Source organism: Mustelus asterias, chromosome 7, assembly GCF_964213995.1.
Source record: "Mustelus asterias chromosome 7, sMusAst1.hap1.1, whole genome shotgun sequence".
NCBI classification, from domain to species: Eukaryota; Metazoa; Chordata; class Chondrichthyes; order Carcharhiniformes; family Triakidae; genus Mustelus; species Mustelus asterias.
The window spans coordinates 32095667-32111681 of record NC_135807.1 but is presented as its reverse complement, the minus strand read 5'-3'; the positions used below and the strand labels follow the sequence as shown (position 1 = coordinate 32111681).

General features: G+C 44.2%; 1 protein-coding gene across 2 annotated transcripts in view; it reads left to right on the top strand.

The window, feature by feature from the left end:
- Positions 1-16015, top strand: part of LOC144495614 (1-phosphatidylinositol 4,5-bisphosphate phosphodiesterase gamma-1-like) — a 211729-nt gene that overhangs the window by 130865 nt on the left and 64849 nt on the right. For both annotated transcript variants that reach the window (XM_078215830.1, XM_078215831.1), the window contains exons 13-17: positions 1616-1784; positions 4963-5082; positions 5813-5920; positions 7574-7764; positions 15159-15359. In XM_078215830.1, coding sequence (XP_078071956.1) covers positions 1616-1784; positions 4963-5082; positions 5813-5920; positions 7574-7764; positions 15159-15359 — 789 coding nt within the window. The remainder of the gene's footprint in view (positions 1-1615; positions 1785-4962; positions 5083-5812; positions 5921-7573; positions 7765-15158; positions 15360-16015) is intronic.

The window sequence follows — 16015 nt, the reverse complement described above, 5'->3', positions numbered from 1 at the left end:
CACCCTCTTCTCAACTCTGCTTTCCTTTCAATCCCCCTTCCTACAGGTTTACTCCATAAAATACAATCATCTCTCTAAATATCTCCACTAGACCAAGTCACCTCTGTCACCTCCTGGAAAATCAGCCTCTTTGATTCACTTTTGGTCACTGCTGCATCGTCCTTTTCCCATCCTCACGCGATGCCTGGGAGACATGCTAGAACATTTTGTCTTCTTTAACAGTTATAAATATTATAAATATGACATTTAAATTATTATACTTAGCCTGGTCTTCCTTACAGCTAGAAAAACAAATGAAAGAGAAGGGATTAGAGGATTACACTGATAGATTTAGAGGAGAAAACATGGGAGGAGACTTAAACTGAGCATCAAGAATGGCCTGTTTCTATGCCATATATCCTATGTAATCTGATGAAGCTGGTCAGTTTATACATACGCACATGCAGATACACACAACCACACACAGTCACTCTCACTCACTCACTCACTTACTCACAAATACACACACACACTCACACACTCTCACCCTCACACACTCACTCTCTCTCCCTCACACTCACTCTCTCTCTCACACACACTCTCTCACACTTTCTCTCACACTCTCTTTCACACACATTCCCTCTCACACTCTCTCTCACACTCACTCTCACACACATTCCCTCTCTCTCTCACACTCTCTCTCACAAGCTCTCTCCCTCACACTCACTCTCTCTCTCACACACACTCTCTCACACTTTCTCTCACACTCTCTCTTGCATTCTCTCCCTCGCACACTCTCTCTCACACTCTCTTTCACACACATTCCCTCTCACACTCTCTCTCACACTCATTCACACACACATTCCCTCTCTCTCTCACACTCTCTCTCACAAGCTCTCTCTTGCACACTCTCTGTCTCACACACTCCCACTTTCACACACACACACTGTCTTTCATTCGCCCTCTCTCTCACACACTGAAGTGGGACCAGGTAGATTTTCAAGAAGCGCAACTCCTGTGAGAGCATCCCACAGGTGACATTGATATTACCTGACTGCACAAGCTAAATGAAAACTCAAAATAAAAAGAATGTATTTCTATAGCTACCCGCACACCCTTGGGGTCATCCAAGTACTGAATTAATGAATAAAAGTGACTGCCAATATATACAGGAAGGTCCTACAAAGAGCAAGTGAGACCAATAACCAGATAATCTTTATTTGATGATGTTGGACAGCATTGTTCCTCTGGAACTATGATAAATTAGCACTTTCCCAGTGCTGCATTGGCTAAAAGACATACTGGTTAGGTGCATTGGCCATGCTAAATTTTCGCTCAGTGTACCCAAACAGAATGTGGTGAATCAGGAATTCTCACAGTAACTTCATTGCAGTGTTAATGGAAGCCTACTTGTGACACAAATAAATAAACCAACTTAAGTGATTATAATGCGCTTAAGTCCTGGAGTAGGTCAGAATCCACGACCTTCGATATCAGAGACAAGTTGATATATAAACTATATGGTTTTTTTAATGATGTGTCTGCATCTTAAATATATTTATTAAGGTGAGTTTGAGAATCACAACAACAGCCAATAACACAGGGGAGTAACTGATTTCAAATGTATACCTTGTAGGTATCCGATAATCCTCTCAATTGAAGACCATTGCAGTGTTGTGCAGCAGCGAAATATGGCATCTCATTTCAAAAAGGTCTTTGGGGACATGTTGCTGACAAAACCTGTCGACATCAATGCAGATGAACTCCCGTCGCCCAATCAACTGAAGAAAAAAATCCTGATAAAGGTAGGTGAGTTGGTAACTTACTGTGGCAGGAATACTGATTATTGCTTGACTCTGTCTGCCATGCTCAATTCCAGATCCATTATGTTGTTCAACTGAGCTGCTGTTGATTCTGAAGCAGTTGGGTCCAGTTTAAACAGCTTTGCCAATCTCTTCCTCTGTGCCATTCTTTCTTTCCTAACATTGACATATGTAAGCCCACAGAGCAGAATATCACCAAAAATGAAAGTAGAAGAGAAATAACTAAAGATCTGGTAGTTAGATGGAAACTCATCAACAGCTGGCCACCAATGAAGCATTGAGCAGGTTCGACCGTTACTCATTGGAGGTTTAAAGAATGAGAATTTTGTCCGCATGGTTGATGGTAGGAGGCACCATCTTGAGGGGACCGTAAAATTCTGCCCTAAGAACACCTAAAGAGAAAAAAAATGATAGCATGCGTGAACAGAAAAGGAATGTGGGACTAAGATGATTGCCTATAAGAACCGATTACTATTGTGTGATTCTACAATCTTCCCAAGAATAACCTTCATAGTTATAGAGTCATAGAGGTTTACAGCATGGAAACAGGCCCTTTGGCCCAACTTGTCCATACCGCCCTTTTTTTTAACCACTAAGCCAGTCCCAATTGCCCGCATTTGGTCCATATCCCTCTATACCAATCTTACCCATGGAACTATACATATAAACTGTATATGCTTTTTAAAAGACAAAATTGTACCCGCCTCTATTACTGCCTCTGGCAGTTTTTTCCAGACACTCACCACCCTCTGTGTGAAAAAATTGCCCTCTGGACCTTTTTGTATCTCTCCCCTCTCACCTTAAACCTATACCCTCTAGTTTTAGACTCCCCTACTTTTGGGAAAAGGTGTCGACTAACTAACTGATCTATGCCACTCATTATTTTATAGACCTCTAAAAGATCACCCCTAAGCCTCCTACACTCCAGGGAAAAAAGTCCCAGTCTATCCAGCCTCTCCTTATGACTCAAACCATCAAGTCCCAGGAGCATCCTAGGAAACTATGCTATCATAATTTTAATAAAATCTCATTTGATTTGTGTCTATAGTGCCAGCAAGGTTCTCCTCTGCGTAATTGGGCAATTTTTTAAGTCATAACTTGTTCTCTCAGTAAGAAAAAACAGTTCAGGCCAGTATTCTTATTTCCCCGTTTTACTGGTGTTCCATTTTAAGGTTTACACGACCCGTTCAGATCAGTATTCCTATTTCCCTGTTTTACTAGTTTTCCCTTCTGGGCTTTTCTTAAGAATGGCAAGTACACTGCGTGGCTGCTGCAATAGGAGCCTTTTAGCTCTTTTCTTGTTAAGTTCTGAATTGGAATTACTGCAGTTACACCTCTTCTTGTGCCAAATACAATCAACAGAAGAAGCTGATGGGACATTGAGGGAGAGCATTAGTATCTGGCTCATTCCGGCATGCTGCGAGAGCAGGCCACTCCATCCATTTGGGCCTCAGCTGCATGCGGACAAACCTAATGGTACCGGTGGGGTCAATAAAGTTAAAGTTTAATTATTAGTGTCACAAGTAGTCTTATATTAACACTGCAATGAAGTTACTGTGAAAATCCCCCAGTTGCCACACTCCGGCGCCTGTTTGGGTACACTGAGGGAGAATTTAGCATGGCCAATTCACCTAATCTGTACATCTTTAGATTGAGGGAGGAAACCAGAGCACCCGGAGGAAACCTACACAGACACGGGAGAATGTGCAAACTCCACACAGACAGTAACCCAACCCGGGAATCGAACCCGGGTCCCTGGAACTGTGAGGCAGCAGTGGGCGGCACGGTAGCACAGTGATGAGCACTGCTGCTTCAGAGCTCCAGCAACCTGGGTTCGATTCCCGGCTTGGGTCATTGTCTGTGTGCAGTTTGCACATTCTCCTCATGTCTGCGTGGATTTCCTCCGGGTGCTCTGGTTTCCTCCCACAGTCCAAAGATGTGCAGGTTAGGTTGATTGGCCATGCTAAAATTGCCCCTTAGTGTTCTGAGATGTGTAGGTTAGAGGGATTAGCGGGTAAATGTGTAGGGATATGGGGGTAGGGCCTGGGTGGGATTGTGGTCGGTGCAGACTCGATGGGCCAGATGGCCTCTTTCTGCACTGTGGGGTTTCTATGATTCTATGAGCAGTACTAACCACTGTGCCACCGTGCTGCCCGGATATAGACAAGCCCAATGCAACCCCAGTTCTTTGATTGCTGAAAAAGGCATCACTCTTCAATCTGAGCTTAGCCGTCCATGGTAGCAGTTTGAGAGCTCATGGAGGAAGTGCATGGACTGCCTCAGGGGCCACCACCATGAGAGCCTCCCCTGCAGATGCCACTGAAACTATGATTTACACCGGGTGGGCTGAGATGCTGCAAACCCACCCCCCATGGTGTGGCAGAATCCAATCACTTCAAAATTAAGCTATTAATTGTAGGAGGTGTCATCACAACAAAGCCTGATCTTTCCCTTCCTTGACATCTGAACAAATGCACTTTTCAACAGGTCCCCTGGCCAATTTTCTGCTTTAGAATGTAGTGGGCATAGCATCCTGGTACTACTGGTCAGAGATCTAGGACCTTCCAATCCAAAAGATGAGATACACATCAGTCATTCAGGAAGGCACCTCCTTCGTTTATTCATTAGAATTTATTTTGTGATAAAAATGACCCATCTATTTTCCCTGGAGCATAGGAGGCTAAGGGGTGATCTTATAGAGGTCTACAAAATAATGAGGGGCATTGATTATGTAGATAGTCAACATCTTTTCCCAATGGTAGTGAGTCTGAAACTAGAGAGCATGGGTTAAAGATGAGAGGGGAGAGATACAAAAGGGTCCAGAGGGGCACTTGTTTCACACAGAGTGGTGAGTTTTTGGAATGAGCTGCCAGAGGTAGTAGTTGAGGTCGGTGCAATTTTGTCTTTCAAAAAGCATTTAGACAGTTACATGGGTAAGATGGTGTTGAGGGATATGGGCCAAATGTGGGAAATTGGGACTAGCTTAGTCATACAAACTCGGCGGCATGGACAAGTTGGGCCAAAGGGCCTGTTTCCATGCTGTAAACTTCTATGACTCATTGGATTCACTGTGTTACTGCGCCTGCTTCAGCCTGTCAATCTGGAATGCTGTCTCACAAATTAACGCTCATTTAATGTTTATTTTCTTGTTGGTTTGAAGCACAAGAAACTAGTGGAAGGGAACCTGTATGAAGAGGTCTCCTCAGCCAGCTACTCAGAAAATGACATCAGCAATTCCATTAAAAATGGCATCCTGTATTTGGAGGACCCCATTGACCACGTAAGTGCTTTTCCCTCCTTGTCATGAATACCCTGGCTGATATAAGATTGAGGAAGGCAAGAGGTTCACCAACTTTGAAATGATGGTCATGAATTAGAGTGTGATGAGCCTTTTTTTCTATATATTAATATATATATATATTTATATAATGGTGCAGTGGTTAGCACTGCTGCCTCACAGCACCGGAGACTCGGGTTTAATTCCGGCCATCGTTGACTGTGTGGAGTTTACTCATTCTCCCGCTGCTGCATGGGCTTCCTTCGGGTACTCTGGTTTCCTCCCACACTCCAAAGATGTGCAGATTAGGTAAATTGGCCATGCTAAATTGACCCTTGGTGTCCAAAAATGTGTGGGTTAGGAGGATTAGCCATGGTAAATGTGTCAGGTTACGGGGTGGGGTGCTCTGTTGAGATTGTTGATTGTACAGAAGCAGCTCCCAGAATGCATGGGAAATGATGAGAAGCTTGCACAGTAATTTCTGTTGGCCACTTCCCCTCCACCAAACCCTTACACACACTCACTGTAAAGGAAATCCAGACCTAAGGGCTATTTGAAATGCAGTTGCTGTCATTTCCTCATTCTTAAGGGATTTCATGTAAATACTAGAAATGCAGCAGTGGTTTGCTATGAGGTGTTGATGCACTTTCAGCCAGTATAGCCCCTAAGTCCAAGATCTGGGAAGGAGAGGATCGGAGTGATTTTTTTTTTTACAATGACTTATTCTTTGCAGAACTGGAGCCCACATTACTTTGTCCTGACTAGTAATAAGATCTATTACTCTGAGGAAACATCCAGGTACCAGAACAATGAGGATGAAGAGGAAGAGGAACAGAAAGAGGTACCACACCATTATTTTTAATCCCTCTTTCTTGAAGGTACTAACTCACTCTGGGGTACAGCTATATTTCATCTTAGTTGCTATCCCTGAGGCGCAAGGTGAATGCTGGGCAGATCATCACAGTGAAGCCTGATCTCTACCCTCACTAGAGATCTGAGCACTCATAAGTTTTCTGAACGAGCCACTCAATGGTGATCTGTATCGCTGGCCTCCCCCTCTCCCGCCAAAGTGGCAAAGCCTAACTGTTGTCCCCTTAGTTTGAAATCAGCTATCATAGCACAGGCTGGAATTGGAATCTGGGATCCTCCAGTCTGCAGGGTTTGGATTGGTGAAATTACTCACTCAACCACCAAGGGAACTTAAACCTTAACTTATTGTTTTCTTCCATCATCTGAGGCTAATGCACATTTGCTGGAAAATTACCAGGCACTATTCCAGTTCAAGGGGGTCCCAATGATGCCAATAGCCTGGAGAGCAAGACTTGACTGGGTTCTTTGTAATTTGAACCCCGAGTTTGGATTTCAGCCCGTAATGTTTAAACTGTAGCTGACATGCTACATTAGGGAGTGGGATAGTGTAATAGTTAGACTATTGGGCTTGTTAATGAATTTATTTGGTAATTTCTGGCTATTGCCACAGCTTTATAGAATGTTTTGTTCTACTATTTTGAAAAGTTATGAAGAGCATGTGATATAACCAGTACTATAACCAATACTATACAGGGGCTGGGTTTTTGTTTTACACTGGGCTAACTTTGTAACTGGACGGGTATGTGGGGCATGATCTCACAACCTCATCCAGCCCGTCGTTCGGCAAGTCAAAGTGGTACGATTGCATGAGAGGCAAAAAATCACGTTGGCGTCTGTTTTATCGCCACAAACAATCTTATCAGCCCTGTTTGGTTGGCGAAATCGTTTTGATATTAATGACATGATTAACCACCCCTCCCCCCGCCTCCATCGCACCCCACCCCCTACTGGTGAGAATCACATCTAGGCTCTATTTTTGCACTCAGTGCCGTAAGATTACGACTCGCAGCTTGCCGGAAAAATCAGGGGCCCCATTCACTCCCATTTTCTTGCTCTTTCGGCACTTCAAATTTTTTTTGTAAGATCGAGCCCGTGGTCTTTGAGAGCTACATATTTGGGGTGACATTCCAGAAATGTAAGGGGACCATTCTGGCTTCTATACTGTGCGATGGAGCCCTTTAGCTTTAAAAGCAGTTTTAAAAGCACTGGTCTCAGGTTTTGCTTCCTTTCTGTGGACAAGTTAAATTGCCCCTTAGTGTCAGGGGGACTAGCTAGGCTAAATGCATGGGGTTATGGGGATAGGGTCTGGGTGGGATTGTGGTCAGTGCAGACTCGATGGGCTGAATGGCCTCCTTCTGCACTGTAGGGATTCTATGATTCTATGAAGCGTCGACCTGTAGTGATCTGACAGTGCATCTGATTCCCCACACAATCTGCAATCCATCACTCCATAGTGCAGCATTCCAGGGAACTACCTACAATCAGATAAGAAATTGGCGAGATTTTGTGGCCCTTCCACAAGTAGTTAGTGAGTGGCACTGCCCTCAGTTACACTTTGAGTTTCCTATGATCAGGCCTGGTATCAATCGGATGGTTACACTTGGCCCTGCTTTGCGGTTCTCAGCAGGAGTTCAACAACAATGACCTGCACTTCAGCGAGAAGTGGTTCCACGGGAAATTGGGCGGCGGCCGAGACGGTCGTCAGATCGCCGAGAAGCTCCTCCACGAGTACTGCACCGAAACCGGCGGAAAGGACGGCACCTTCCTTGTGCGGGAGAGCGAGACATTTGTGGGCGATTACACCCTGTCTTTCTGGTAAGTAATACTTAGATGTGAAGTCAAACAAAGCTTAGTCGATAAGATTTGGATAGTCCAATTCTGTAACCAGACCACTCTAAGGATTTGCCATATACTGAGTTAATGCCAGTTTTATACCAATGTACATAGATTCTGTCTGGAGGGGTATTTATCTGAAGGTTCAAGGTCAGTTCATTGGTACATTTATTATCATAGTGATTGATGTAAACCCAGGAAAAAGTATGTCCTTAGGTGAATGCTACCCCTCGTCTTTGCGTAACCTCATTCAATGGGTAAGGAATGTAGGGGATGCTGGTAGACCCAGTCAGAAGAAATAAGTCCAGATCTACACAGGCACAATAGCAGTAAAATAATCTCTGCAAAAAAGGGCGGGTGTTTCTGGTTTCGCCCACTGCCACGATAGTCTGCTTCTGCTGAATCTCCCACAGTGAGTCCTGCCACAACGGGGCCAGAAAATCCTGGCTAATGTTTCAGAGCAGCAGAATTGCCAGTGAAACTCTCCGCATTGTCAAGGCTCAGAAGCTCTTAACTTCTGTCTACTTGAGCTGATGTTGGTACCAGCTGACACTTAGAATTCTCAGTCCAAGGTACCCTGAATTCAAAGCGAGTATAAAAGTGGAAAACTTGAGGTTACAGCAGCACAATCCCTCATTGTAATCCATGTACAATGCTACACTGGCATTACCCAGCAATGTGGACAATTGCCCAGGTCAGTCCTGCCAACAAAAGGCAGGACAATCCAACTCAGAAAATTGCCACCTCATCAGTCTACTATTTTTTTTATTCATTCGATGTGGGCTTTGTTGGCTCGGCCAGAATTTATTTTTCATCCCTGATTGCCCTTGAAAAGGTGGTGTTGTGCTGCCTTCTTGAACTGCTGCAGTCCTTCTTGTGTAGGCACATCCTCTGTGTTGTTAGGGAAGATGTTCCAGGATTATGACCCAGCGACAGGGAAGGAATGGCGATATATTTCCAAGTCAGGACCGTGTGTGTGGCCTTTGATGGGAATCTCCAGGTGGTGGTGCTCCCATGTATCTGCTACCCTAAATGGTAGCAGTCCCGGATTTGGAAGGTGCTGCAAAAGGAGCCTTGGTGAGTTCCTGCAGTGCTACTTGTAGATGGTACACACTGCTGCCACTGTGCGCCAGTGATGGAGGGAGTGAATGTTTGTGGATCAATGCCAATCAAGTGGGCTGCTTTGCCTTTGATGCAGTCATCCAGGCAACTGGTGATTATACCATCGCACTCCTGACCTGTGCCTTGTAAATGATGGACAAGCTTTGGGAAATCAGGAAATGAATTACGTGCCACAGGATTCCTAGCCTCTGATCTGCTCTTGTCGCCATGGTATTTATATGGCTAGGCCTCATACATTTCTGGTCAATGGTGATCCCAGGTAGTGGGGGATTGAGCAATGGTAATGCCATTGAATATCAAGGCAGATCATCAAAAAAGTGATGGAAAATGTCATTGACAGTGCTATCATACAACACTTATACGGCAATAACTTGCTGACTAACGCTTAGTTTAGGTTCCAGCAGGGACACCAGGCTCCTACAACCTTGGTCCAAACATGGTCAAAAGAACTGAGACTTGAATGACTGCCTTTGAAATCAAAGGAACATTTGACCGAGTATGGCACCAAGGAGCAAAACTAGGGTCAATAAAAATCATGGGGAGAGCTGTCCACTGGTTGCTGTCGTACTTAGCACAAAGGAAAATTGTTGTGGTTGTTGGAGGTCAGTCATGACAACCCTAGGACATTACTGCAGGAGTTCCTCAAGGTAGCGTCCTAGTCTCAGCTATCTGCACTGCTTAATCAATGAGCTTCCTGTTTAGCGATGGCTGCACAATGTTCAGCATCATTCGCAATTACAGGAATACTGAACCAATCCATGTCCATATGCACCAAGACCTGGATAATATTCAGACTTGGGCTGACAAATGGAAAGCAACATTCATGCTACATGACTATCCCCAATAAGGGAATCTAACAATCTCCCCATGACGTTTAATAACATTGCCATCGCTGAATCCCCAACTATCAACACCCTGGGTAGTTCCTATATGTCGGAAACTAAACTGTAGTAGCCATATAAATACTGTGGCTACAAGCCCAGGTCAGCTGCAGGGATTCTGCAATGAGTAACTCACCTCCCAAATCCCCAAAGCCTGCCCACCATCTACAAGGAACAGGTTAGGAGTGTGATGCTATGCCCTCCCCTTGTCTGGATGAGTGAGGCTCCAACAGCATTCGAGAAACTCAACACCATCCAGAGCAAAGCAGCCTGCTTGATTGACATGCTATTAGCCACCTTAAACTTTCACTCCCTACATTACTGATGCACAATGGCAGCAGGGTGTACCATATACAAGATGCACTGCAGCAACTCACCAAGGTTCTTTCGCAGCACCTTCGAAAGCCACAATGTCTACCAGCTGGAAGGACAAGGGCAGCAGATGCATGGGATCACTCGAGACTCAACTCTGGGGCAAGTATTTGATTCTCGTCCAAGCCCACAAGGACGGAAGGAAAGTTTCTGTTGTCCTCTCTCTGTCTCCTACTCTTTCTCTCTCCCTTTCTATCTGATGGATACTCACCACCAGAGTGAATTGAATTTGAGTTGCTTTCAACCCAATTTAAAGTGGTTGGAACCATTAACAATTAATTTAAGCAATTCACTTGTTTACATTAGGAAGTAGAAATGTCCCACTGGTCTAGTCTTCTCGATTCGCATTTGAAAGATTTTAGAGAATTATTCTGAGTCTATATGAAGTTTTAGATAATCTCAGAGTAATTCATGTTTACAATGGGAAGAAGTATCACTTACTGCGCTGAAGAAAATGTTTTATGCATTCAAGGCAAATCTGTATGACACTCCACTCATTGTTTGGTACTGGAGCATCAGATGTTGCAAATGGGGTTCCGTGGGGCTCAGTAATGGCTCCCTTGTCTTCTGTGGTAGATATAAATGTTTTGATGTAAATGTAGGGATCATGATAAAGAAGTTCGTGAATAATTCAAAAATTGGTTGCACGGTTGATAGTGAGAAAGAAAGCTTTAGACTGCAAATAGATATCAGTAGTTAGCACCAAAAGAGAAAATGCTGGAAAATCTCAGCAGATCTGGCAGCAACTGTAAAGAGAGAAAAGAGCTGATGTTTCAAGTCCAAATGACCCTTTGTCAAATCAGTATTTAGCACTGCTGCCTCACAGTGCCAGGGACCCAGGTTCGATTCCTGGTTTGGGCCACTGTCTGTGCCGAGTCTGCACGTTCTCCCCGTGTCTGCGTGGGTTTCCACCGGGTGCTCCCATTTCCTCCCACAGTCCAAAGGACATGCTGATTAGGTGCACTGGCCATGCTAAATTCTCCCTCAGTGTACCCACAGGGGTGCCAGAGTGTGGCGACTAGGGGATTTTCACAGTAACTTCATTGCGGTGTTAATCTAAGCCTACTTGTGACACTAATAAATACATTTAGAAACTTAAAACTGTTGCGATAAAATGGTAAAGTGGCAAATGGAATTGAATCAGAGAAGTTTGGGCATAACAAACAAGGCAAGGGAATGCACAATAAATGGTAGGTTACTGAGAAGTGTAACGGAACAGAAGGACCTTGGAGTGCATGTCCAATATTCCTTGAAGGCAGGAGGACAGATAGATAAGGTGGCTAAGAAGTAATATGGGATACTTTCCTTTATTAGCCAAAGTATAGAAATAAGAGCAGAGAGATTATGCCACAGCTGTATGCAATACTAGTTAGACCACAGCTCGAGTTTTGCATCCAGTTCTCATTACTGTATTATAGCAAGGATATGATTGCAATAGAGAGGGATCGAAGAGATGTAGGAGGATGTTGCTAGGAATTAAGAATTTAATTTAAGGACAGACTGAGGTTACTTTCTTTAGAACAACGGAGGTTGAGGTGTGATTTATTTGAGGTGGACAAAATATAGGGGTCTAGATAGAATCAATAGGAAAGATCGATTTTCCTTAGTGGAGAAGTCAATAAACTAGGAAATAGATTTAAATAATTAGCGGAAGGATGAGAGGGGAAATGAGGAGTAATTTTTATCACCCAGAGAGCAGTGAGGATTTGGGTCTTATTGACTGGAAGGATTGTAGAGATAGGAACCCTCATCTCATTTTAAAATATAATTAAAGTACATTTGAAGTGCTACAACCTACAAGGCTACAAACCAAGAGCTGGAAAATGAGGTTAGGCTGGATCACTTTTGTATGGTTTGCACAGTTATGATGGGGCAAATGACATTTTTATTGGTTCTCCTCCTGAGATGTGGACATCAACAGCAAGCCCAGCATTTATTGACCAGCTTTAAGAACATAAGAACATAAGAAATAGGAGCAGGAGTAGGCCATCTGGCCCTTCGAGCCTGCCCCGCCATTCAACAAGATCATGGCTGATCTGAAGCGAATCAGTTCCACTTACCCGTCTGCTCCCCATAACCCCTAATTCCCTTATCGATCAGAAAACTATCTACCCATGATTTAAACATATTCAACGAGGAAGCCTCCACCACTTCAATGGGCAGAGAATTCCAGAGATTCACTACCCTCTGAGAGAAGAAGTTCCTCCTCAACTCTGTCCTAAACCGGCCCCCCCTTATTTTGAGGCTGTGCCCTCTAGTTCTGGTTTCCCTTCTAAGTGGAAAGAATCTCTCCACCTCTACCCTATCCAGCCCCTTCATTATCTTATATGTCTCTATAAGATCACCCCTCATCCTTCTAAACTCCAACGAGTACAGGCCCAATCTGTTTAATCTCTCCTCATAAGCTACACCCCTCATCTCCGGTATCAACCTGGTGAACCTTCTCTGCACTCCCTCCAAGGCCAATATATCCTTTCGCAAATAAGGGGACCAAAACTGTACACAGTACTCCAGTTGCGGCCTCACCAGTGCCTTGTACAGTTGCAGCAAGACCTCCCTGCTTTTATATTCTATCCCCCTCGCGATAAAGGCCAACATTCCATTCGCCTTCTTGATCACCTGCTGCACCTGCAGACTGAGTTTTTGCGATTCGTGCACAAGGACCCCCAGGTCCCTCTGCACAGTCGCACGATGTAATTTTTCTCCATTTAAATAATATTCCAATTTACTATTATTTCTTCCAAAGTGGATAACCTCACATTTGCTAACGTTATATTCCATCTGCCAGATCCTCGCCCACTCGCTCAGCCTATCCAAATCTCTCTGCAGACTTTCCGCGTCCTCCACGCAATTCGCTTTCCCACTCACCTTCGTGTCATCAGCAAACTTGAATACCCTAGATTCAGTCCCCTCCTCCAGATCATCTATGTAAATGGTAAACAATTGAGGCCCCAGCACCGATCCCTGCGGCACGCCACTGGTCACCAACTGCCAACCAGAAAAGCACCCATTTATCCCAACTCTCTGCTTCCTGTTAGATAGCCAATCCCCAATCCACGCCAACACCTTACCCCTAACTCCGTGTACCCCAATCTTCTGCAGCAACCTTTTGTGAGGCACCTTATCGAACGCCTTCTGGAAATCTAAAAACACCACATCCACCGGTTCCCCTCTGTCAACCGCACTAGTGACATCTTCATAAAAGTCCAGTAGATTCGTCAAACACGACTTTCCCTTCATGAATCCATGCTGCGTCTGCTTGATCGAACCATTCTTATTCAGGTGCTCTGTTATTTCCTCTTTAATAATGGACTCTAGCATCTTCCCAACTACGGACGTTAAGCTAACCGGCCTGTAGTTACCCGCCTTTTGTCTACTTCCTTTTTTAAACAGCGGCGTAACAGTAGCTGTTTTCCAGTCAGCCGGCACTACCCCAGAGTCCAGTGAATTTTGATAAATTACTACTAACGCATTTGCTATTACCTCAGCCATTTCTTTCAGTACCCTGGGATGCATTCCATCCGGGCCCGGGGACTTGTCTACCTTCAGTCCTATTAGTCTACCAAGCACCACCTCCTTAGTAACAGTAATTGTATTAAGGACCTCCCCTCCCACCAACTCTCGATCTCTAATATTCGGCAAACTATTTGTGTCTTCCACCGTGAAGACCGACACAAAGAACTTATTTAAAGTCTCAGCCGTTTCCTCGTTTTCCACTATTAAATCCCCCCTCTCATCTTCCTTTAATTGCCCTTGAGATGGTGGAGAGCCACCTCTTTGAACTGCTACAGTCCATGTGGCGTAGGTGCACCCACAGTGCTATTGGGAGAAGGTTCTAGGATTTTGACCCAGCAACAATGAATGAATGGCGATATAGTTCCAAGTCTGGACATTGTGTGACTTGGAGGGGAACTTGCAGATGGGTGGTGTTCTCATGCGTCTGCTGCCCCTGTTCCTCTAGGTTGTCGAGGTCATCTATTTGGAATATGCTGTCAAAGAAGCCTAGGTGAGTTGCTGCATTGCATTTTGTAGATGGTATAGGCTGGTATCACTGTGCACTGGTGGTGGAGTGGGTGAATATTTAAGCTGGTGGATGGGGTGCCGATCAAGCGGGCTGCTTTATATTGGGTGACGCGGAGCTTCTTGAGTGTTGCTGGAGTTGCACTCATCCAGGCAAGTGGAGAGTATCCCATCACATTCCTCACTATTGCCTTAAAGATGGTAGAGAGGATTTGAAAAGTCAGGAGGTAAGTTACTCTCTGCAGAATTCCCAGCCTCTGACCTCCTCCTGTAGCTACAGTATTTATATGGTAAGCACTGTTCAGCTTATGGTCAATGGTAATGGCTAGGATGTTGATAGTGGGGATTTCAGTGATGGTAATGTAATTGAATGTCAAGGAAATTTGGTTAGATTTTTTCTTGTTGAAGATGATCATTGCCTGGCACTGTGTGCTATGTATGTTACATGTCACTTATCAGCCCAAGTGTGAATGTTATCCAGGTCTTGCTGCATAAGGGCATGAACTGATTCAAATCCTGAGACATTGCGAATAGTACTGAACACTATGCAATCATCAGCGAATATCCACAATTTTGATTTCATGTTGGAGAGAAGGTCATGATGAGGCAACTGAAGATGTTTGGGTCTAGGACACTACTGTGAGGAATTCCTGCAGTGATGTCCTGAGACTGAGTTTACTGATCTCCACCAACCACAACCATCTCCCTATTCTCCTTTTCTCCAGTGAGGTATTGCCTCATCTCCATCTGGCAAATCTCAACAATAGTATGATTGGAATTAAGAGCTTACTGTATTTGAATCTGAGAGACAAACCTGTGTTTTGCCATTTCATTGTGGAAAACGATGTTTGAGTGGAGTTAATATTCTGGGCAAAAACAAGGTCAGGGAGATTACTTGCACCCTGGGATATTTCATTACAATTTTACTTGAGCTCCACTATCAACTGATTTTGATCTGATTTATTTATTCCATTTGCACAGGAGATCTGGCCGGGTTCAACACTGCCGCATCCATTCCAGACAAGAAGCTGGCACCACCAAGTTCTACCTAACTGACAATCTGGTCTTCGACAGCCTTTATACCCTGATCAGCCATTACCGGGAGGTTCCATTGCGCTGTAATGAATTTGAGATGAGATTAACTGATCCAGTACCACAGCCAAATGCTCATGAAAGCAAAGAGTGAGTGTCAACTAGAATACATCTACATCAGCTTTTAAACTCAGAAGGCCTCTTATTGCTTATGCTGGTAATCTGTTATGCATGTCACCACAGGAACTTCATAATGCTTCAAAAGACACCTTTGTCTGTATTTGTAAATTGAGAACCTAACAGGTCCACAAGCTGTGGTACTATCAAGGCTGAAGGGTACAAGTGAAAATATGAGTTAAATCAAGCAGCGCTTTGACGATAAAAAGCGAATTTGCTGCAGATCTTAAACATAGAAAATGAACATAGAAAACTCAGCAGGTCTAGCAGCATCTGTGGAGAGAGAAACAGAGTTAACGTTTTGAGTCTGTATGGCTCTTCAAGCTTGGGTTATAAAATCTTGTTGATTATAAGGGAGGGGGAAGATTGAGAGGGTTCAGAGTTTTCCATATTTTGTAGGCTATAAGGTTATATAATTTTTCAGACTGTGGGCAAGGCAGGCACTTATTGCTTTCTTTAAGTTGCCATTGAGAGATGGTGACGAGCCTTCTTCTTGAGTCTGTATGGTGAAACTGCTCCATAAATGCAGTTAGGGAGCTCCAGGATTTTGACCCAACAACAATGAAGGATTGGCGACACATGTCGAAGTCAGAATGCTCTGTGAGTTTGAGGGGAATATGGAGGTGATG